We start from the raw sequence: 24284 nt of genomic DNA, 5'->3' as shown, positions 1-24284 counted from the left end.
TAGATCCCTAGGCCATTGTTTCTACTATGCTATTTTAACTCTGAGGTGCACTCAGGTCCTCTGCTTTTCCCCTACTATGTTTCCAGGCCATAATTAATATTACTGAAAATAATGAGCATAAGAGCAAAAACTGTGCCAGGTGAATGAAAAAAAATCAATGTCTTACAGATTAAAAACTGACTAAAGAAAAAAAAAAACTGACTAAAGATCACATCTACTATTAAAAACTGCAAAAATTAACCCAGGAAAGGTAGACTTGAGAGAAATTACCAAGACGATGACTATGAGTGCTCATAGTAAAATCTGCTATTGATTTAAAAAATGACCAAAGAACAAAATTAAGATTTGCAAAATTTGACCTGGTAAAGGAGGACCCGGTGGAAATAATGACAGCAATAGGGAATCTGCAATAGCAAAAGTTTTAATAGGGAAAATCTGATGAAGACCAAAAGCTGATGACCCAGACTTCCCTCATAAGATTTACAGAATTGATACCAATGACACTAATTTCATTAAAATAGAAAGGAAAATATAACAGCCTAGAGAGAATTCAACTCGATCACTATTTCACACTTTTTCTTCTCTCCTCAAACTTCCTACCTCTCCCATTCACGTTCCCTCCAAGCTGAGGATCTCACTTCTTCTTCCCTGAGCCAATTAAAGCAGGTAGGACGGAACTCTCGGACTCTCCGCACTCTCGTCTCCTCACAGCCACAGCTGCACCCCGTCTCTGCCTTCCTCTGTCCCCACAGACAGGCTCCCCAGCCCCTGCCTGTCCAAAGTCAGCTCCCACTGGGCCCCAGAATCCATCACCTCTTCCTGCTCAAGGGCGAGCAAACAGTGATTCTTATCTTTCCATCCTACATCTTCCTGTCAGGCACCACCACTTCTTTCCTTCTCTTTGTAGCAAAATTCCTCAGAGTTGTTTGCATTCACCTTCTGCCATGGCCTCCAAGTAGATCAATCTTGCAGTCAACTCATCTGACTTAACCTATCATCATTATTTGATATTTGATCGTTTTTGCCTCTTTAAGACACCTTCTTCCCTTGGCTTCCACTTCGAGGCACAGATCTCTTGGTTTTCACCCACCTTGGTATTCACGCCTCAAAGTCTCCTTTGCTGGCTCATCTTCTCCTTGACCTTTTATATTGAGAGACTCAGTCCTGGACCAATTCTTTTTCTTGTCTCCCTCCATTAGTAATTAGACTCAGTCCCTGGTTTAAATGCCATCTAGCTACCAACAACTCCCAATTTTATATCTTCAGTCCAGACTTCCCTCTCAAAATCCAGACTTATATATCCAGCTTCCCACTCAACACCAACCATGGAGGTCTAATAGGCATTTTAAATTCCACACATCCCCAAGTATACTTGTGATCATCTTTTCCCATCACCACCCTCCAATCCCACCAAGCCTTCCCGATCTTTATTGATTGCAACTACATTCTTCAGTTGCTCAGAGCAAAAATTTTGAGGTCTCACTCCCTCACATGCCACATCCTGCCCATCAGGAAATCCTACTGGCTTTATTTTCACATGTATCCAGAATCTAACCATCCTTGCTAACTCTGCTGCTACCACCCCATCCATGTGAGCCATCATCCTATCCGACCTTTTATCCTTGCCCTCCTGTCATCTACTCCAGACAAAAACCAACCTCCTAGAACTTGAGTCAGATCAGATTAGTGCTCTTCTCAGGACCATGTAATGATCCCTGATGGCATTCTAGAGTGAAGCCCTTCCAATGGCCCCCTGGCTCAGACAATCTGGCCTCTCTCCAAACTCCTTTCTCACTACTCTTCCCTTGGTTTTCTTCTCTCAAACCACACTCGTCCCCTTGCTGCTTCTCTGACATAATAGGTATGCTCCCCAACCCTGGAGCCTCTGCTCCAGTGTGTCCCTGTGCCAGGCATATCTTTCCCCCAAATACCCATTTAGATGACTCCTCCACCTCCTTCAAGTTTTGGTTCAAATCTCACCTCCAGATGATGCCTTCAGAGAGTACCCTATTTAGTACCACAGTCTGCACCTCCCACCCCCCTTCTGCTGTTCCTTTTTTCCATAGCATGTAATACCTTTTAACATATTATATAAGCTACTTATTCCTTGTTTAGTGTCTGGCTTTCCCTGTTAGAAAATAAACTCAACAAGGACAAAGAGTCATGTCTACTTTGCTTACTGATATGTTCTAAGAAAAACAATGCCTGGCATATAGATGTTTAATATGTATTGAATGATGAACCATGCTATATAGATTAACAAAATAAACTGGAGACAAACCATAAGTGACTCTTAATCTCACGAAACAAACTGTGGGTTGCTGGGGGGAGGGGGGTTGGGAGAAGGGGGGTAGGGTTATGGACATTGGGGAGGGTATGTGCTTTTGGGTAAATTGGAAGGGGAGATGAACCATGAGAGACTATGGACTCTGAAAAACAATCTGAGGGGTTTGAAGTGGCGCGGGGGTGGGAGGTTGGGGTACCAGGTGATGGGTATTATAGAGGGCACAGCTTGCATGGAGCACTGGGTGTGGTGAAAAAATAATGAATACTGTTTTTCTGAAAATAAATAAATTGGAAAAAAGAAAAAAAATAAATAAACTGGATTCATGGAATTAGAAAAATCCTTTGGAAAAAAAAGTCATTGATGTTGGTATAATTCTGATTCTTTAAAAAAAAAAAAAAATTTCTAGTCTGAAACAAAGGGTCAAAACCTCCATAGGGTCAAAGTGCTATGGGGTTAAAATAGTGGCATAAACTAGCACAGTAAAAATATCCTGTGCCGCCAGACTGTCAGATGTTTTACATAACTCCTTTCACATTTTTATCATGCCTACTGCATAGATGCTCAGATTATGTTTCAGGATATTAAGTGCTTAACAAAGTCACATAACTAGTCTGGGCTAGAAACAGGAAAGGCAAGTCTCTTTGCCTCCACTCTTGCCATTTTATCACCCTGCCCCCTACCTCACCAAAAGACTCTTCCTAGTAAGTTTTTAAATACTTGGTTGCATGAGGATGAAAATAACTCATTGCTTTCCTATTCGATTTCCCCACTATAAATGGTTTATCACTGACCACATTAAACAAGCAGGACCTTAGGTTCAAACAGGGCATACACACACTGGTAAACACTTCCATTGGGCATAATGGGACATAGCCAGTGAATGTAAGCAGCAGCTGACTCTCAAACATTGTCCTAAAAACTTTATAGTTCTTGAGTCAGAGGAAATCCCCCATCCTCATCATTTCCTTCTTCTCTTCTCACCAAAACATTATGGCACCATGCTGATGCTGATCATTTTCCTAGGATTTTTAAAAATATGTAGATTGATTCCTTAAAAAATTTTAAGTATTGCATGGACATTTTTAAGTAGTAATAAGCATAGCCTATATGGTAGGCAAAATAATGCCTCCTCCATGATGTCCACACCTTAATGCCCCAAACCAGTGAATATTAACCTTACAAGTCAAAAAAAAAACATTGTAGATGTGATTAATTTAAGGATCCTGAAGTAGGAAGATTATTCTGGACTATTTGGGTGGACCCCATGTAATCAAAAGAATCCTTTTAAGAGGGAGTAGGAGAGCCAGTCAGAGGGTCTATGACAATGAAAGCAGACACTAAGTAATGTCCATGTTGTTAGGACACCACAAGCCAAAGAAGGAGAATAGCTTCCAGAAGCTGGAAAAGGCAAGGAATGGAGCTTCCTTGCCACTACTGAGGTTTTAACTCTGTAAGACCCATTTTCAGATATCTCACCTAACGTGCTCCATTGAGCCACTAAAATTATGACCAGTTGTTACAGCAGCAACAGGAAACTCATACACCCTACAAACATGATGCCACGGAAATGCTGAAATCCCTTGGTGCAATCAGTATTGAGTGTGCTTGCCCCTGCATTAGGGAAGCTACCAAAAACTGAGTCAGAGAACCACAGAAGGCTCCCAACTGACTCCAGTATTCAACTGTACACCCAGTAGAGAAAGTCTAAAAGACATCAGACTCTTCCCCACTGCAGTCTTTTCCACCCCCAAGAAGTAACGTCTTGCATCATTGCTGACATTCCATTACTGATGGGAATGAGGCGGCCCTGGTGCCCATAGAAAGAAACCCTAAAAAGAAATAAAATTAGTCACTGTCTCAAGTTACCTGTTCCACTGATGGATGAGAACCTGAAAAGGGCAGAATCAGTTTACTTGGCATTTTGCAAAAGAAAAAAGAGCCGTAAAGGGACCTCAGATTGTGAGAATAGCCTTTAATTTAAAACAACTGAAGCAATAAATCATCCATCTCTCTTTCCATCACAGGCAATGCTCTCCCCAAACAGTTGAGATATTTTAACAACAACTGTGACTAGTGCAAAATAAAATAAATACAAACTCTTTCAGGAGCCAACATCAAAATCTGCTGGGCAGGTGGGCGCAGGCGACAGGCTCAGCCTCTGCCAAGGCCGACAGGAGTGGCAAGATCTACACCGTATGTCAACACACCCAGCTCGGAACAGACCAGACAATACCTGGGGGAGGGGAGACCACAAGAGAATGTTGCCTAAAGTGAAGCAAATATGCCCAACACTCTCCTGTTGCCAACATCCTTGGCATGTGGAAGATGCTGGAAAAACGAGTGCAAAGTTAGCAGCTTCTAAGCAAAGCTGAAGGAATGAGGTTTGGGGTTCATTTGTTTCTGTTTTTTAAGTGGAGTCTTATACATACTGGTTTTGACACAGGGAAATCTTCTGCTTTCCATAAGGCATTCTGTGTCTCTCACAGGGCTCCTGACTCCAGCAAAAGTATGTACGCTGTTTCTGTCTATCTGGATGCTTGGGAGAAGGACCTTCCACATGGGGCACCTCACTGCCTAACCCACACCATCTACAGTCCAGAGCAGTGCTATCCAAGTGCAAAGCAAGCCACAGCATTTTTGGGTAGCCAGATTTTTAAAAAATCAAAAGTGAAATCTAATAATGCCTTATTTATCTAAAATATTGTCATGTAAAAAACATAAAATATGGATGAAATATTTTATATTCCCTTTTTTTGGTACCAAGCCTTGAATGTCTGGTGTGTTTTTGTTTTTTGTTTTTGTTTTTGTTTTTTTTACATGAACAGCACAAATTCGATTTGGACAAGCCCAATTTCAAGAGGTCATGAGCCACACATAGCTACTGATGACTGCACCAAATAGCACAGACCTGGAGAGGTTTAATACAATCTCTTTCAAGACATATACAGAGTAGGGAATCTTCACCGTACTGGGTAGGTGCTCTTATACCCCGGCTTAAGAGTACAGAATCTTACTCTGTAACCTAGGATGTATGACCTAGGTGACGGGTACAATCACATTTCATCTGATCCTTTCCCCTAGTCCTTCTCGTCACCTGCCACCTCCCCAGGACTCCATAGGTGATGCAATTTAGCAACAGTAATGCCTACAAGAGGAAAGATATCCTTTCTGTGATAGACAACTTTCTCCTTACTTATTTGGGGATCCTAGCTGTAACTGAATTTGAGTAAGAACATATTCTATAAATGTTACAGGTTTAGCCGAAAGTGGTTCTGAGGTCTTTCATCACAGAAGGTGTTCTAAATAGGTTTTTCATTTTTGAAGGGGATGGAGACAAGGTATCTCGTGTACTGAGACGTGAAGCATTTCAAGAATGGGAAAAAAGTAGAATAATTACCCAAGAAAGTGGGCAGAGGGGTTGAGGTGTGGACACTAAAAATGACACATTCTATAAGCTCAGGTGTACGAGCTGCAATGAACCAACACATTACAACAGACCCCTATGGGATCCCTCACATCCCCGCCTCTGGCCCCCGTGGTAACCGCAGAAAAATAAAAATAGAATCGAATGTTAGGGCAGTAAGGGACTTCTGAGCTTATCCAACTTAATGCATTCACTGTAAAGAAAAAAGCCCAGAGAGGTAAAGGGCCCAAGGCACTGGGGTGCGTGCACAGCTCAGTGGGCCTTGCTGGTCTTAGAAATAAAAGATGTTGGGAGTCACAGGCTTAAGCGAGTGGGGGTAGGCTTCTACAGCCCAAAGTGAGCACAGGGAAATGGCAGGCACATTCTCTTATAGTTGAAAGAAAACAGCCAAGTCTGTTCAAAACACTGAAGCAACGTTGATGTAAAGTGGCATTAAAACATGATTCTTCCGCTAGTCCTTTCTGCATGCTTTTTACCCTTAAAAAAAAAATCCCAATCTGAACCAAACTGGATTTCCAATTAGTTATATGGGCATTTAGATGAATTGACAAAATAAAAACTTTGATACATTTTCCAAAGACACATTCATTGGGATTTGACACAAATGGATATCAAAAGATATTTACAGGAAAAAAAAGTACACTCTTTCATACATACACCCACACACAGTGAGAATTTCACAAGTATACCACCACACCTCACACAGAGGACTCCTCACAGGCTGATAGCTGACAAAATCTACACGTTATTCCAGTTTTCAGTCACAATTAATCTCATCAACATATGTGTGAAAATGGAGCAGTATGTTCCAGACTTTTATTCCAGGGAAACCTACCTTGTATATATGAAGGTATACATATAAATACACTTTTAAGCAAGAAAGAAACCGATTATTTGCTCTAGTTTTTCCCCAACTCTCAATCTGAAGTAAAGAATAGCACATATACAAAACTTTGCCTTGTAGAAATAGCCCTTTTGTTTTGTGAGGCAGGAAAAAAAAAAGGCAGCCGTAGTATACTTTCTTACAATATGTTTAGGCATCGGAAGGGCTAAGTTTATTTTTCTAGTTAATGAAATTAAATAATATCTAGCCTATAGTCTTATACTGATTTTACACCATTTTGCAAAGTTTTATACCAAAATTTTTATTTTGTTCAAAATACACATGCTATCTTTGTCCACATTTCACTCCAAATCCCCAATAACCACCTCTCCCCACTCCCGTAGAAGGCCTTTGCTTTGTAAAAGTGTTGAGAACAAGGCATTGTTGACGTGTGTTTGGAGTCATTTTTCCATGACACTCAGCCCGAAGGTGACTGGATTTTGTAAGGCTGCTTAACATGGGGTTTTCTACAGGAGTCAGAGACTCACATGACAGGGAGGGGCTGTTTTAGGATTTCCGAGTCAACGTTAAAAGAGGACATCAGTGGCCACAACTGAGTAAAGAGAGTATTACTGCACCATGAGCTCCCTCCTTATGCCAATTGTATTTGTTCCCAAATTGAAGAAAACATAAGGTGAGAGAAGGAGGGAGAACACCCTACTAGGACCCGCGTGGCACCCGACGTGCTACTCTTTCACGGGTCATTGTATCAAATCTCACCATATTCTCAAAGTATAGTGGGCAAGAGAGAGCAGGTGTCATTGTGCAGATAAGGAAAATGAGGCACAGGGAGGATGAGGGACTTGCCCAGCTAGGGGCAGCACCCACATCTTGGCCCTGGGCCTCGGGCACAGCAACCCTCACAAACACACGGTGTAGCTGAACTCCCCAGAGAAGGGCCCTGATCATACCCAGAATCCTGACTGTTCACCACTCACCATGTTGTAATCAATCGTCTGTGTGGCATTTTACCCAGCTGGTTCTACTTTATTTTCCTACAGTTTCTAGAAAGATCCTTGCTACCAATCAAATGCATGTTAAGCAGATTGCAATAGATCCTTCTTCATTTGACTGGTCAATCTGAAATAGAAACTCCAGAGACCTTGGAATTCAGTACAGAGCTGCAGGAAGACGTTAAACCACTTTTGTTGTACTTTTTCATCGCATTTGAAACTCTGATCTAATCCCAGGTTGCAATAAAAATACCAAGATACCAAAATGGAAAAGATGGTCTTTCATAATGTCCTAAAAAGTTTCTTTGCACCCGAGGCCCTTAAGGCACCCGAGATCACACTGCTATTTGGGAGGTGATTAGTCAAGAGAGGGCCAAGAGGAGACTCTAGCCCCAGGAAAACGGAGAAACGGAGGCAGGCAAAGAGTGCGGGGACAAGAAAATTACAGACAAATTTGGGGCACTTTGATTCCAGGGAATTGTTACGTGTTATGGTAAGATTAGCTATTTTAACTAAAAGTACACACTATGCCTTAGCGGGAAGGGCTGCTGAGAACCAGAATTTACCTACCTTTGTTTGGCAAAGAACAATATTGTGCTGCCGGGGGCATCTGGCCTTATTTCACCAAATGTCACAAACCCCGGTGAATTCTCAACAGCACTTAAAGGGACGACTCAGCCCTTTTTACGCCTGAAAATCTAAGCGGGGAGCCAATTTTTAAAACTGTTCCTGAGTTATAGTTTCTTTAAAATAGTTACTCGCTTTTCCCAGCTATGCTTAATACCAACTGCTTTAACCTTTAAAAACCAGCCCGGCACAGATTTCCTGGTTGACGACAACGGTCTCACCCTCACACACTCACACAATCACGTTATGATTTTTGATACGATTAAATTAAAAATACCTTTCACTGCAGATGCTCTAATCTTCTATACATGGATAGGTCAGAAATTGTGTATAATGAAAACATTGTGTCACAAATAAAGCCCATCCCCATTACTGATTTTCGATATGAAACAAAAATGGGCTTTTCATTTACTGCGGGGGGGCGGGGTAGGTGAGGCCACACCACTGGCCCCCAAATCATAATAGAGGGCTGGCGGCACATTCCCATTTTTTGGTGTGACAGTGGCAGATCCCCCACCAGCAATATAAATACTTTTTTTTTTTAAATCATCCTCTCCTTAAACATTTATAAAAAGAAAAACTATCTACAGTAGTGTATCATCACTAATAGAAATTTCTTCCCAGTTCTATTTCAGAAAGCGTCAAATGATGTTCTTTAAATAAACTATAAATACCCCATGTATTCCTTCATGTCTGGTTGTCCCAACTTCTGCTTGCTTTTTTTTTTTTTTTTTTTTTTTTTGGCAAATTAAAAAGGCGTGTGGCTTCCTCTCGCCGACTGACGCATCTGAGGCTCAGCGTGGCACCCTGTGGTAAAAGTACATGTAGCCCAGGTCCTTGGGGGGCCTTTCTGAGGCACACACTCTGTGGTCATTGTAGATCACCCACCTGAAAACAAAAGACAGAAGAGCTCGATGGATTTCAGTCAGTCCCAGAAAGCTTTGCCGAAAACAAGTTACTGTGCCATACTTCAGCGAGTTGTTTTAAGATAACCAAACTCAAGCCTACTGTATAAAAAGAGAGAATGCTGGTGGGAAACTGTAACTGCCTTTTTTATTCTTGAGCTCCATCAAAAGGTAGTTACGAAAAGAGTCACCAAACATTTTAAGCCCTTTGGTCTCAAAATCCCTTTTGTAGAAGTCCACAGATGGCCTCAATATTTGGTAAAATGAGAAAATACTCACAATATAGTATGACGTGGGAACAGGGTTAAAAAAAGTGTATGTGCCGTGTGCGTACTTTAAGCTTTTAGAAAAGCTATAAATGCTTACGTACATTTGTATGTATAATATACGTGTATACAAATGTACACCCTTTCCCATAAAAGAGAAATGTATTGAAACATAAACAATGATTATCTTTAAGTTTTCAAACAACATATTCTTTGTTCTATTTCTGAATTTTACAAATTCCTTACCATAAATTTTATTGCTTTTTGAATTATAATTAAGCATTTTTCTAAGGAAAAGTATTTTGAAAAGAGCATCATGCTTGGTAATAAAAAGAATTTACTATCAATCAGCCTGTGCTCAACTATTTCATTAATCAAGTTAAGAAGACAACACTAAAAGACACACCAAAAGGGAGAACAACTTAAGTCCACGGTGGGAACCAGTGTCTCCCACAGTGTGTGGCATGGCATGAGAAGTCAATGTCCCACCAGGACAGGGCAAGTTTCTAGGTTTCTCCGGCATCCACATGGCTGAGCACTGCCTCAAGCACGAGGCTGAGCCTCAGGCTGCTCAGAGAGGAGCTCAGAGAAGAGAAACCAGAGGGCTCAATGGGGCTAGAGCCCCAAGGAGAAGGTCCTGAAGAGAGCAGCAGCCTTACATCCCGTAAATGGCTCATTACTGGCTCACCACACATCCAGCGATTCTACCTACAGAGCCAAGACGCCTACTGCAAGACCACAATAGGGCAAAAGAATGGATGTGTAAGGAAGCCAGATAAAACACAGGATACCCAGTCAAGTTTATATGGCAGGGAAGTAACATTAAATAAGTTTTTGTATAAATACATCACAGGGAATATTTAAGACATGTTTATACTAAAAAGTTATTCATTGTTTATATGAAATTCAAATTTAACAGGGCGCCTGACTTTTTTGTTTTGTGGGCTAAAACTGACAATCCTATGGAGGTCCCAAACATACACACATTCTGCTGCAGGACGCATCTTTATTTTGGGAAGTCACTTTGGTAAGATGGTTGGGAGTGGCTTTGAATGCCAGCTCTGACATGGCTACTTCCAGGCTAAGTTACCGCTACTCAGCTTCTCTGAACCTCAGGGTCTTGATGTGTAAAATGGCTTTGAGAGTAAATCCCTACAAAACCATCGTGAGAACCAATGGGATAATATGTGCAACACCTCACTGAGAGCCTAGCATATGTAGATGCTCAATAAAACATAGATATCATCGATTTTCTAAACATGACTCACCTTCCTTCCTTTTTAATATGGCAAACATAATGGCCACTCATTGTAGATGTTCCCATGTGACTGATGAATGCAAATAATTCATACACTATGAAAGAGGAAACAACTCTGTTACAAGGCAGCATTTCTAGAAACCAAGAGCACTTCTGATCAGAATTAAAGGCAACAATGGTGCAACCCAGCAACTGCTTACATTGAAAGGCAGTTTATTTACCTTGCTGAGAACACACACCCACACATACTCACCAACTTCAACCTGCAAATTCATAATAACACAGGACATAAACTATCCAAGCACAGCCGGCATTTAATTCCTATCTGGAAGAGAATTCAAAATCCCACAGTCGAGTCTGGTGGCAAGCTCATGGTCTAAAGGGGCAGTCCCGGCTCTATCATTTTTAAGCAGCATGAGGATGGAGGAGCTGTTTCCTCTCTCAGAGTCCATTTCTTCACTGAGACGAAAAATCCACCCACTTCACAGGGTTGTATAAAGCGTAAATGAGCAATTCAGACTAAAATACCATTCAAATGTCAGGATTATGAGGAAGACAGCAGATAGCTGTCGTCATTTATAGACAGGGGTAACGCTTCAGAATAGGCTTCCTGTGGTTTCTGACTTGCTCACAATAAACTACATGGGACCAAAATTCAGACTTTGTTCTTTCTGAACAGGGAAATATATAGCCTTCGGGTGCAAGACCAATGTTTATTCTCTAACAAGTGCCTCCTGCCGTCTATCAGAGAATTCGGTACATACCCATTCCAGATTAATTTCAGCTCAGGCTCCCCTTGCCTGGGCTAGACCCACACAACACAGAGTGGATTCCATGGACCCACAGAGTGGGTACCAGTCCACTCTGCAAACTCTTACAGGCTATGACGAGACAGGTATAGAAACTGAGCACCTTCTTGCAAACTTTCATAATAGTGCGTTTGTGAAATCTAATAAGGAAAAAATGGGCTCACATATTCATTTTTCTAGCGCTCTATTTTTATTCCATTTTCCAAAGTATTGTTTCTGGATAGACCCTTTCCCTCAACCCTCTCTCACTCATTCCTTCTTTCCCTTGCTGTTCACCCAGGTTCTTCTACTTACTCAACGGCGAGTCCCCACCTACCCGCCTTCACCACATCACACACTGCTAATCACCTCCTTCTTCCTCAAGTATTTGCCCCCAGCCCATAACGGTCTCTTGGTTGTCTAGCTGATTCATTGGCTCCTCCTCACCTCCCTGACCTTTAAACACTGATGACCTGGAGCTCAGACCACAGACTTTTTCTTTTCTCTATGCTGATTTTTTTCCCTCTCTTTGGGTGATCTCATCTAGTCTCATGATATTAAATGGAATTATTTTCTTAATTTCCTGAATGTTCATTGCTAATGCACAGAAATAAAATTGAATTTTGTATATTAATCTTGTTTCTTACAATCTTCCTATACCCACTTATTCTTCTAATAGTTTCTAGTAGATTCCTTAGGATTTTCTATATACAAAATTGTATCTTCTGCAGAAAGAGATAAGTTATACTTCCTCCTTGCTAACCTGGATGCCCTTTATTTCATTTTCTTGCCTAATTGCCTTGGCTAGAAGGCCTGTTACAAGGCTAAATAGAAATGACAAGAGTGGGGGTGGCTGGGTGGCTCAGTCAGTTAAGTATCTGACTCTTGATATCAGGTCAGGTCATGATCTCAGGGTCCTGTGATGGAGCCCCACATCAGGCTCTGTGCTCAGCAGGGAGTCTTCTTGAGATTCTCCCTCTCCGTCTGCCCCTTGCCCCCTTCCCTCTCTAAGAAAGAAAGAAAGAAAGAGAGAGAGAGAAGGAGGGAAGGAGGGAGGAAGGTAGGAGTGAGAGAAGAAGGGAAAGGGAAGGGAAGGAAGAGAAGAGGGAAAGAAAAGAAGAAAAGGAAAGAAAGAATGAAATGGAGAGAGTGAACATCCCTGTCTTATTCCTGGTCTTTTGGGAAAAGCATTTAGTCAGTCACCATTCCGCATGATATGAGCTGTGGGTGTTTTGTAGATGCTGTCCAGTTGAGGAAGCTCCCTTTCATTTCCAGTTTGTTGGGCATTCTCTACTCATCTATCTCAGTTAATGGTGATTCCATTCTTCCATGCAGGACAAAATCTTGGCTTCTCTCTCACATACTTTTTTTTTTTCCCCTTTCTGATACATTTTTTAAGTATAGTTGACATGCAAGTTACAATTTCAGGTTTTTTCATGCTCTTTACACACTTCCAATCCATCAGCCAATCCTGTTAACATTTCCTTCAAAATATATCCAGAATCCAACCTCTTCTTACCACCTCCACTAGTAATGTGTGATCCTAGTTACGATCATCACTTGTCTGAATTTTTACAACACCCCCTTATCCGGGCTTTCTGCTTCCTTCCTTCCCCTCTACTAACTATTCTCAGTATGGCTGTCACAGTGGCGTTTAAATGGAAGTCAAATTATATCTCATCCTGTATCTCAGAGTAAACTCTTCCTTTTACAAAGATCTATGAAGCCCACCTCCTCCCAAATCCCCCCTCATTTCACCCCAGTTCCCCTCTCTCCCCCTCACTCCACCCCAGCTACTCCCTCTTTCCCTCTCACTCCACCTCAGCTACTCCCACTTTCTCCCTCACTGCACCCCTGCTACTCCTGCCTCCTGGCTGCTCCTCAAACACACCCAGCGTGTTCTGGCCTTCAAGCCTCTACATTCATTGTTCCCTCTTTGAAACTCTTCTTTCAGATGTCGTAAGACTTACCCCTCACTTCACTGAGGTCGTGGATGAAATGTCACCTCAGAGAGGTCTTCCTGTACCAAGTTATAAAAGACCAACTCTCCCTTCCACTCCTACCTTGACCCCTAACCTCCCCCCAACCTTGCTTTATTATTGACTGATAACATGAAGTAACTCCTGCCATCTCCAAACCCATTTGTGTATTTATTTATTTATTGTCTATCCCCTTTATCTCTGGCTAGAATATAGCTCCATAAGGATAAGAAGTTGGTCTGTTATGTTTACTGAAATGTTCTTGGCACAGAAAATGGTGGCTCAGCATGCAACAGGCATGTCATAAGTATTTGCTGAATATATAAATAAAATAGTTCTGTTCACTCCATTTCTTCACATGTTTTTATATCATCTTACATTGTATATATTTTATAAACCACCTACCAAAGTATAAAGTTAAAGTTAGTAAAATAATCATTAAAAAAAGAAATGACTCAGGGCATCTAGGTGCCTCAGTCATTGAGCATCTGCCTTCAGCTTGGGTCATGATCCCAGGGTCCTGGGATCGAGCCCCACATTGGGCTCCCTGCTTGGTGGGAAGCCTGCTTCTCCCTCTCCCACTCCCCCTGCTTGCGTTCCCTCTCTCGCTGTGTCTTTCTCTGTCAAATGAATGAATAAAATCTTAAAAAAAAAAAAAAAGGAAAGAAAGAAATGACACAGAGGGAATTGTTTTTCCCATCATTATGTTTTTGTTGCTGTTATACCAATTGATGACAAAAAACAAACAAACCCAAGTTCAAAACCAGAATCTAGGCAAAAACAACTGTGAATGACAATCGTTTTGCCTGGCACTTAGTTTCTGAGATAGTTACCAGGAACCCTATTCTGGTCTGCCCTCCCTGTTGGTTTTTAAAACTCTTCTGGAATCATCTGTATCACAGCCCAATTCTTCAGCTTGAGATACAGTATTGGTCTCCCGAAATGAAGCTGTTCTCTTAGAATTTTCATGAAATAAAGAAAGGACATGACACCCCAACCAAGGCTTCCCTCCACCATGCACTGTTCCCCAAAACAATGACGTAACTAACTGAACAGACTCTTTAATGAGCACTGTCCATGTCAAGCCAGGTCATACAATGACACACTGCTTGGATACCAACACAGCCAAGGGGTTGACAAAACAAGTTGACAAAGAAAGGGACAGATCCATACAGTCCACATGCCCAAACATGTCATTAAGCCCCCCAAGGCATTTCTCCTCTCTTTGGTTAAAAACAATTCAGTGTATACTCAGAATCATAAAAATGAATTAAAGGGGGAAAAGATTAGCATAAATCTTGGTCCTAAATTAAAATTAACCATGTTTATCAATACAAGCAACCACCCCATGCATTATTCAAGATCTCCTGCTGGAACTGACAGCAAAAGAGAGCATCTCTCTCAACACATTTGCAAAAACTCAACAGGTAAGAAATCTCAATTAGTATTTGCTTCCAACGAAAACACGAAGGTGAATAAACCTAACAGACAAGCTACTACTGATTCTTCTCCAAGTTCTCAGAGGGCCCCTTCTAAAAAAACAGCATCAGTGTACACATTCCCAAAAGATGCGCAGACCCCTTTTCACGTAGATAGAAAAGACAGTTTGAGTCAAGGCAAATCACTTTTTTAAAAGATTTTATTTATTTATTTTAAGAGAGAGAAAGCATGTGAGCACAGGGTAGAGGGGCAGAGGGAGGAGAGAAAGTCTCAAGCAGACAGGAGCCTGACACTGGCCAAGATCGTCTGAGCCTGAGACCATCACCTGGGTCAAAACCAAGAGTCAGACACTTCACCAAATGCACCACCCAGGTGCCCCTCCAATCATTTTTAAAATGCTGACCTGCATAGGAAAGTTAGACAACATTGCCTAAACCACCATGTCCCTCTAGAAAGCGAGAATTAAACATAGTCTGAAACTAGCAACTTTCCCCCTTTCCCTTTCCCAACAAAACGCGTCCTTCTTTGAACATAGGAAAATGGTTCCAACCTTTCTAATATGGAGAATTTTTTCATATCAAAATTTTACCACCCCTACCCCTACCCAACAAAACAGCAATGGTGCTCTGATTTTACTCTTTGAAAAAGTACCTTCAGAAAACGAATGTGACACTTGGAAAACAGAAAAGGCAGGCAGCCTGTCCTTTCATGTCCTATGGAGGAATGGCCACCCAAGGACTGTCTAGGGTAGGGGCCAGCATACTGCAATGACTCATAAGCCAAATCCAGCCTATAGCCTACTTTTGTACCACCCAGGAGAAAGGGGAGGAGGAGAGGGACAAAAATATGTCATGACATGACTATGGCCCACAGAACCTGAAACATTAATATCTGGTCCTTTAGAGGAAAGGTATGCTGGCCCCTGGTCTAGAGGGATGAAAGTTCATCTCACTGTTTACTATTTTTTTTAACATTTGATTTATTTTTTGCATGCGCAAGGGGGGCGGGCATGAACAGGAGCAGGGCAGGGGAGGAGGGGCAGAGGGAGAAGAAGACTCCCCACCTAGTAGAGAACCCGATGCGGGACTGGATCCTAGGACTCTGAAGGCAGATAACCAACTGAGCTACCCAGGCACCCTCACTGCTTACTACTGATTAAAGATACCAGAATTAGTCAAGTTACTCATTAACTTACAGATTTTTGTTTAGTAAAGGTAGAAAAATTTCTGTCCAGTAGAACATATAACTTCAAGGATTTATAATCTGGAGACAGTAATTTTATATTTAACTCAGCAATCAAATTATCTTTGATTATCCTAGCTTCTCAGATGCTTTGAACCGGTAATAACCACAGCTAGGTGGTTCCCTCATTAATTAACGAGTCGAAGAAAATCTGTGATTTGTGCTCAGTTTAGATGTACCTGAGAATCATGATTTTACCTTCTTGAAAATTATAGTTTGACAACACATAATGACCCACAGCAGCTCTAGATTCCGGAATGCAGTTCAATTAATTTATATTTTATAAACCCTATAGCATCTATGTATATTTGAAAAGTAGTAGTATCTCATAAGAGTGTGACATTATTTAGTCAGTCTGGAGAGAGTGCACAGCATACACAAACACCAAAAGACTCCCTGAAATGACCCCCAAAACCCCAGGGGCTCCACAGCCTCCTGGTGAGAAACCCAAACTGAGTTTTCCAACGGAGTCTTCCTAACTTCAATAATCTGTTCCATTACCCACCTCTAATTTCCTCTGTACAACGGAGGGGAAAATATCATTCTTAATTTACTAACATTTAACTCACAAACACCTTCAATCTGCAAATAATTTCTACCCAGAACAGCTTGATTTCCCTTGTCCCTGCTCTGAGAAAAGACCAGTGGGAGGTAGGGAGAGAGAAATGGATGGATCTGGGTTTAGAGCTTTCAGAAAATTTCAGAATACCCTCAAAAAAGAGCAAAAGGAGCATTTGGGTAAATCAATAACAGCTTCAGGCAGCTGACAACAAGGACAGAATCCTTGTCCTTGCCTCCTCAACCCCACAAATTGCCTTCCCAGCCCCACACAGCTCAAAATTACCAAAACCCTTTGACTTCTCTTTATTATACCACCTAAAACTCCAAATACCAAACAATTGCCTCCATGCTTCCTAGTTCTCAGTCACTCGTACTTCAGTATAAATTAGCTTATTTCAGAGTGACTTCCTCTTTACTTCTGATAACACCATGGGGTGGGGGGGAACCCACAGGAATTACAAACAGGTGCTGAAGCAGGATGAGCATTGGACCCCAGCTGCATTAGGAGGCGTTGCCCTCAAGTAAACCACTGGTGTTTAGCTCCCATGGGGCTGTACCTTCCTGCTCTGTGGATCCCATTCCTGCTGCATTCCTCAGGGAGCCTGGTGCATTAGGAGCCCCACCATTACAAAAACGAAATGTCTCTCTGCTCCCCTTCCTGGAAAATCTCTGCTGCCCTAGAAGCTCTTGGAGCCATTACAGTGATGTGGCTGAGAAGCCAGAGCAGCTTTTGAGTAATCACAGCCTAATCACATTTTAATTACACTGGCAATCAGTGAGTTCTGAACGAAAGAAAGAAAGAAAGATAGATTAAACACTAAGTGCAGCATCGAAACAGAAATAATTTTTCAAATGGCAGAAGCCCAGATAGGTCAAACTAAAGACCCAATTTTCCACTTTTACAATTTTTAAAAACTCAACAAAAAGGTGATAGCCTTCAAATGTGCAGAACGTAATGATGAAGAGAGCCTTGCGAAAAATAGTCCCACCTCCCTTGAGATTTAGCAGATCTGCGGTAAGATGAAAGAGGAAGTGCACTGCCTTCAAAATCACACTGGAGGGAGACAAACCATAAGTGACTCTTAATCTCACAAAACAAACTGAGGGTTGCTGGGGGGAGGGGGGTTGGGAGAAGGGGGGTGGGGTTATGGACATTGGGGAGGGTATGTGCTTTGGTGAGTGCTGTGAAGTGTGTAACCTGGAGATTCACAGACCTGTACCCCTGGGGATAAAAATATATGTTTATAAAAAATAAAAAATTTAAAAAAAAAATCACACAGACCTGAATTCCCAGCTGGTTCTTCCACCATCCAGGCCCCTACCGTGTTGGGGCCCATTTGCTCATGTGAACTCCTAGCTGCAGGAGTAAAGGAAAGCTGTCCAGGAAGTGCCTAGTGCACAACAGGCGATCAGTGAAGGACAACCACTATCTGACCCAGTGTCATTAGCACTAATTCTTCTGAGCAAACTAGACAACATGAAAATAAGTTTCATGCAATGACATTATTTCCTCATTCAAAAAAGTGTAAGAGTGATTTTTAGTTAACATATTCCCTAAAGAATTTGATACAAGTGCTCCTTTAAACCGTGTACTTATAGAGTCACAATTTTTTTCCCATTCAAACTCCTATCTTGTCATTATTTTCAGTGTTAATATGGTGTAACACGTCCCAGCAGCTACTGTCCTCCTTCTTAAGGCAATAGTAACCTCATCTGGCTTTTAGCACGGTGGCTCTTAAATTTATGCTGAATCAGAATGGCCTAGAGGGGCCTGCTGACCTCCAGATCACTGGGCCTACCCTCAAAGGCCCTGAGTGGGGCCCGACAATTTGCATTTCTAACCAGTTCATAGGTGATGCTGTTCACAGGGGATGCTGATTCTCCTGGTCCAGGACTACATTTGAACGAGCGTTTGAAGGGATCATGCTTCCCTTCTCTGCGCACAAGCTAGGAGGGAAGAGGTCTCCACCCTCAGGCTCCATGAGTGGGGCCAGTGACTGGGGGAGGGCTGAGCAGCCCGAGTCTCAGATTGCCAGGACCTTCGCTAGGAACTCCAGGACGATGCTTGGCTGGATTTTCACCTGGAGAGATACATAGTAGGAGGCACTGGCAGCCAACTTGTGACCATTAAAAAGAGCCTATCTGAGACGCACACCAACCCAGAGAAGTACAGCCAAGGGGAGCAACCCGGTGAAAGGGTTTCAGTCCCAGAATCAAGGGCATGCCTCAAGTCAGGACTCCCCAGCCCTGTCCAGCTCTTGTGATACAATACTTCCCTTTTTGCTTGGACAAGTGCGGCTCGGCTCTCCCGCCCCTTACAGCAGAACCCAGAAAACTGAAGTTGCTGGTTTTACTTGGTTTGACTATCTGTTTTGACTCTCCATTTTGCTCCTAAAAAACGATTACTTAAGCTGTTAAATTGTCTTCACACCCCCCAAACCAAATGCTTTCATCAACTCACCAACCCAAAAAAGAGGTCAAAAGCAGTGTTTTGGGAATGTAAACAACCTGCTTACACAGAATATACATCTCCTAGGAGCGAACCTAAATTCAATGTAATTCTAATGAAATCCTTACAGAACAGCTAATTACAAGATTAGGAACTTTCCAAAATTCAGCAGTAACAATTTAGAAAATATAATGGGAAAAATTTGTATTCATAAGTCATAGAGAAAATGTAATTCTGAGAAGAATTTCAACCAGAAATACACAGGAAGTTTATGAAGAAAAACATACAGCTTTGCAGAGGTGGGAAAAAAAAGAGATGAATTTAAAAAAAAAAAAGGTAGCATGTCTCTGGCCTGAAAAATTCAGTATTGTAGACTAACCAGGTACTCCCAAGCTAATGTGCAATATACGAAACTCTCATATAAATCAATAAAAAGCTGGTGAAAACCTCAATAAAAATGGGAAAATGGACCAAACTAAATGAGGAAGTGATTAACACAAGAAGAAAAACAACAGCCAATAAATATATGAAAATAAGGAGAGTTCTTAGCCTGACTGCACCAGTGGAGGGATGGGGAGCAAGAGAGCCAGCAATTGCCTTTTGGGGGGCAATGTAGTAATACTCATTAGTACTTCAAAAATAGGCAATTTTGACTCAAAAACTTCACTTGTAGAAATTTTTGCTAAGAAAATAATCAAATGAGGGCCCAAGAATGTTCTATATGGTGTCATTTTTAATAGAGAAAAAGAGAAAGAGGACAGAAAAAAAAGAAACTTATGTTTCTTATTTCTTATTCTTTTTTTTTTAATTTTTTAAATTTATTTGACAGACAAAGATCACAAGCAGGCAGAGAGACAGGCAGAGGGCGGGTGGAGGGGAAGTAGGCTCCCCACTGTGCAGAGAGCCCGATTCGGGGCTCAATCCCAGGACTCTCGGATCATGACCTGAGCCGAAGGCAGAGGCTTCAACCCATTGAGTCACCCAGGCGCCCCTCTTATTTCTTATTTTTAATGTTTATTACCGAGATAAAGATTGAAGGAGGCATTCGTTATACTTCTGTCAACAAAATTCATCCTTTAAAAATTTATTACTTAAAAATAATTGCTCTCAGTCATCTGGGTGGCTCAGTTGCTTAAGCGTCTGACTTCAGCTCAGGTCATCTCAGGGTCCTCGGGTGGAGCACCACGTGGGCTCCCTCCCAACCCAGGGGGGAGTCTATTTCTCTCTCTCCTTCTCTCTCTGCCATTCCCCCTGCTCATACTCTTTCTCTCTCAAATAAGTAAATAATATCTTTAAAAATAATAATAGTAATAATAATTGCTGTCACCTTCTGAATGTAAAAATAGCCCCATTATCAGAAACTCTTTCTATAATTGTCTTTTTTTTTTTTAAGAGTTTATTTATTTATTTGACAGAGAGTGAGAGAGAGCACAAACAGGGAGCAGCAGAGGGAGAGGGAGAAGCAGGCTCCCAACTGAGAGGGAGCCCAACAGAGGGTTCAATCCCAGGACCCTGAGATCATGACCTGAGTCAAAGGCAAATGCTTAACCAACTGAGCCACCAGGCACCCATATAATCATCTTCTATTTAAGTAACAACTAGCTGACCTAAAATTAGGTATGTAAATTATGGTACAGCTATACAATGGGTATTATTAATACACATCCAGTGATCTAGACATATATGTGTGTGTGTCTATATAGACATATACCTATATGTATATGTATACATATGTGTGCGTATATGTATATATGTATATGCATATATACATGTATGTATACATATACATGTATGTGTATGTGTGTATACATATACGTGTGTATATACATACATGTATGTATGTAGCATTTATAAAATAGCATGTAGAGGGGTGCCTGGTGGTTCAGTCGGTTAGGCAGCCCACTCTTGGCTTTGGCTCAGGTTGTGATCTATGTCATGAAATCAAGTCCGGTTTCCAGCTCCATGCTCAACATGGAGTCTGCCTGAGAGTCTTTCTCCCTCTCCCTCTGCCTCTCTTGCTCAAGCTTTCTCTCTCTCTCTCTCTAAAACAAATTTTAAAAAATCTTTACAAAATAGCATGTATAGAATGTTTTATTTTTATAAATATTTGTATTTGTATTCATTTTATATTTGCATAGAAAGGCATTACACAAGGCATTAACAGTGGTTATGACTGGGTAGTAGGGTTGGAAGTAGTTTTTATTTTCTCTTTTCATAAATCTGCATTTTCTCAAGCTCTTAAAATTATTAAATACACTTTTAATTATAAGAGAAATTTTTTAAAAAGTGACTGACATATGAATTCAGGTGCTAATGCAGCAAAGTACAAGAAATCACCTTTTCTTTTCCTGTGACTTATGCAATGTAACACAAAATGGTGCACTCCCAATTCCTCCATCTGGCACTTGGAGGAGGCAGCACAGGACTATTCCTGTGGCCACTACCTCCTGATCTTCAGCCATTCTTCATTCAATCATGAATTCTCTGATTACCTCCGGTGCGCAAGACGCAGTGCTGGAAAGCCTACTTTAAAAAATATCCATTCCTCTTAAAAATCAGACACAAAATGCATTTGATGAGTCAGCCTCTTTTGGATTTTGGTAATTAAAATTTTCACCTACCACTGCTTTTAGCTTCAGTATATCCTGTACTTGATGTCTCACAGGGCATCTCTGTCTCCTTCTCTATCCTCACCCTAAATGTGGGGGACGTGAAGAGGGAAACCACTGAGCTTGGCCCGTAGTGCCTTTAAATTAAAGGGTGCTTGAAAGCATCATCGTGACATCCCATTCAAGGGTTCAACTCAAAAACCAGCAGGGCCAGGAGTACCAGAAGATCACTCTGAGTTCAGCAAGCCCAAGGGGATGATGTGGCTGTTTCATATCATTATAACCATCTTCAAGAGAGTGGCTGGTCCCTCCACGCTCCATCAGAAATCAGGAAAGCCTAATGATCAGACTCACCCTCTTTCTATAGCCATGTATCTTGGCAGCTTTACAATGACCCCCATTGTGTGGTTTATTCCTTCTGTGAAGAGGACTCACCATCCCCAAAGAAAAGTCCATTACAGAAAATCAAGGAAGCCGTGAACCAAGACATGTAACACGTAATAAAACCCACTCATGAATTATTGAATACCATCCATTACAGCTTTTAGAATTTTAGGCAAGGCACTGATTTTCAAAAAGTAATACAAGGCCCTTTAGATGAATATGGAAGTTGGGAGAACTATATCTCGTCTTTTTTTACCTAGTCGGGATTATGAGAGTTTCAGTAAAGAAATTCCTGTTTTATATAAAAGAAAATCTCCCTTCACACCCTCTATGTCTAGTGGCAGATCAATACATACATTTTAGATCTGGTTAAATGACTAATGCGTAGGCCATTAATGAGAGCTACAGCTATCTGATTACTGGAACAAATGCTGCTAATGTAAAATTTTAAAAATATTTTTTTTTTTTTTTTAGAAAGAGAGTGTGATGGGAGAGGGGCAGATGGTGAGAGAGAGAATCTCAAGCAGGGTCCATGCCCAGCACAGAGCCTGACATGGGGCTTGATCTCATGACCTTCAGATCATGCCCTGAGCTGAAATCAAGAGATGCCCAATCAACTGCACCCCCAAGCACCCCTATAAATGTGAATTTAATTAAATCCAATAATTTTTTACTTGGTACTTTCTATGTGCCAGACACCATGAGCTTTATGAAAGTAAAATAGCATCTGCCCTCTACAAGCTCCCAAATAGGAAACACAAATATTTATATAAATAATTTTATCACCAGATGAATTTGATACTTCTTCTTTTTTAAGATTTATTTATTTATTGAGAGAAAAAGCACAAGCAGGGAAGAGGCAGAACGAGAGAGTGAATCTCAAGCAGACTCCCTGCTGAGTGCGGAGCCCAGCACAGGGCTCAATCTCACAACCCTGAGATCATGACCTGAGCTGAAATTAAGAGTGGGACGCTTAACTGACTGAGCCACCCAGGTGCCCCTGAATTTCATACTTCTAATAACAGAAGAATAAACACTATGTCATGGGGCTTGGGGCACATGCTCTGGAGGCCGACGACCTGGGTTGGAATTCTGATTCTACCTATCACTAGCTAACTATATGACCTTAACAAACTTAACCTTCTCTTCTACCTCAGTTTCTTCACCTATAAAATGGAGATAGTAATGATATCTACCTCATAGGATTATTGTGAGGATTAAACGTGGCACAAATGGAAGTATTGTGAATGTTGGTGTAATTATTACTAGCACAAGATAAGGAAGAACTAATTCTGAAGGTTCTGGGAAAGCAATCCCATGGAATGGAATCTGTGGCCAAGCTGTGAATAATGGTAAGGATTTTAGTAGGCCATGATGGGAGAGAAGGGCATGTCACAATCAAGGATTAACCTGAGCACAGGCCTAGAAATAGGAAGAAGGGGGTTAGTGCCCTGACGAGGCTGGTGGTATGGCTATGGTTCCAGGTGTCTGAGCTAGAGGTAGGGGGATACAGAAGAGATAACACTGAGAGATGAGATATGCTGCCATCTGCCTTCAGAAGGTAACGATGCCAGCTAACAAGCCTAAACACTTTCCAGAGGTGATCACAGCCCAAAAAAGCAGGGCATCACAACGGTGAAGAATGTGGGATTCTAGATTTGAATTTTGACTCCGACTCGTAAGAGCTGTGTGATTTTGGGCAAGATAACTAGCTTTTCTCTGCCTCTATTTTCTCACACATAAAACAGATATGTTAAAGATGAAATGAGGGCTCCTGGGTGGCTCAGTGAGTTAAGCCGCTGCCTTCGGCTCAGGTCATGATCTCAGGGTCCTGGGATCGAGTCCCGCATCGGGCTCTCTGCTCAGCAGGGAGCTTGCTTCCTCCTCTCTCTCTCTGCCTGCCTCTCTGCCTACTTGTGATCTCTCTCTGTCAAATAAATAAATAAAATCTTTAAAAAAAAAAAAAAGATTAAATGAGAGGTCATATGTAAAGTTCTTAGAACCAGTGCCTGGTGCATAATGACACATATGTGTTTCCTTTGAAAAGGCAGAGTGCTGTGGGACCCTTGATCTCGGAGTTGTGAGTTCGAGCCCCTATTGGGTGTAGAGATTACCAAAAAAAAAAAAAAAAGTAGATGACTGGCCAATGGTATCTCTTCCGCCCTCTTGATTGGTCCTTCAGAAAATTATCAGCAGTTGGTATGGTCAATGACAGGGTCAAGGATATAA

At 41.6% G+C, this 24284-nt stretch overlaps 1 protein-coding gene across 1 annotated transcript in view; it reads right to left on the bottom strand.

The window, feature by feature from the left end:
- Positions 1 to 4244: 4244 nt before the first annotated feature.
- USP13 (ubiquitin specific peptidase 13) overlaps positions 4245 to 24284 on the bottom strand; it is a 112387-nt gene continuing 92347 nt past the window's right edge. Inside the window, exons 20-21 of the mRNA XM_044251836.1 lie at positions 10614 to 10698; positions 4245 to 9062 (exon numbers count right to left, since the gene is read on the bottom strand). Coding sequence (XP_044107771.1) covers positions 8969 to 9062; positions 10614 to 10698 — 179 coding nt within the window. The 3' untranslated portion in view covers positions 4245 to 8968. The remainder of the gene's footprint in view (positions 9063 to 10613; positions 10699 to 24284) is intronic.

This window comes from Neovison vison, chromosome 6 (genome assembly GCF_020171115.1).
Source record: "Neovison vison isolate M4711 chromosome 6, ASM_NN_V1, whole genome shotgun sequence".
NCBI lineage: Eukaryota > Metazoa > Chordata > Mammalia > Carnivora > Mustelidae > Neogale > Neogale vison.
Note: the sequence above shows the minus strand (reverse complement) of the source record. Positions and strands in the feature narration are given on the sequence as shown.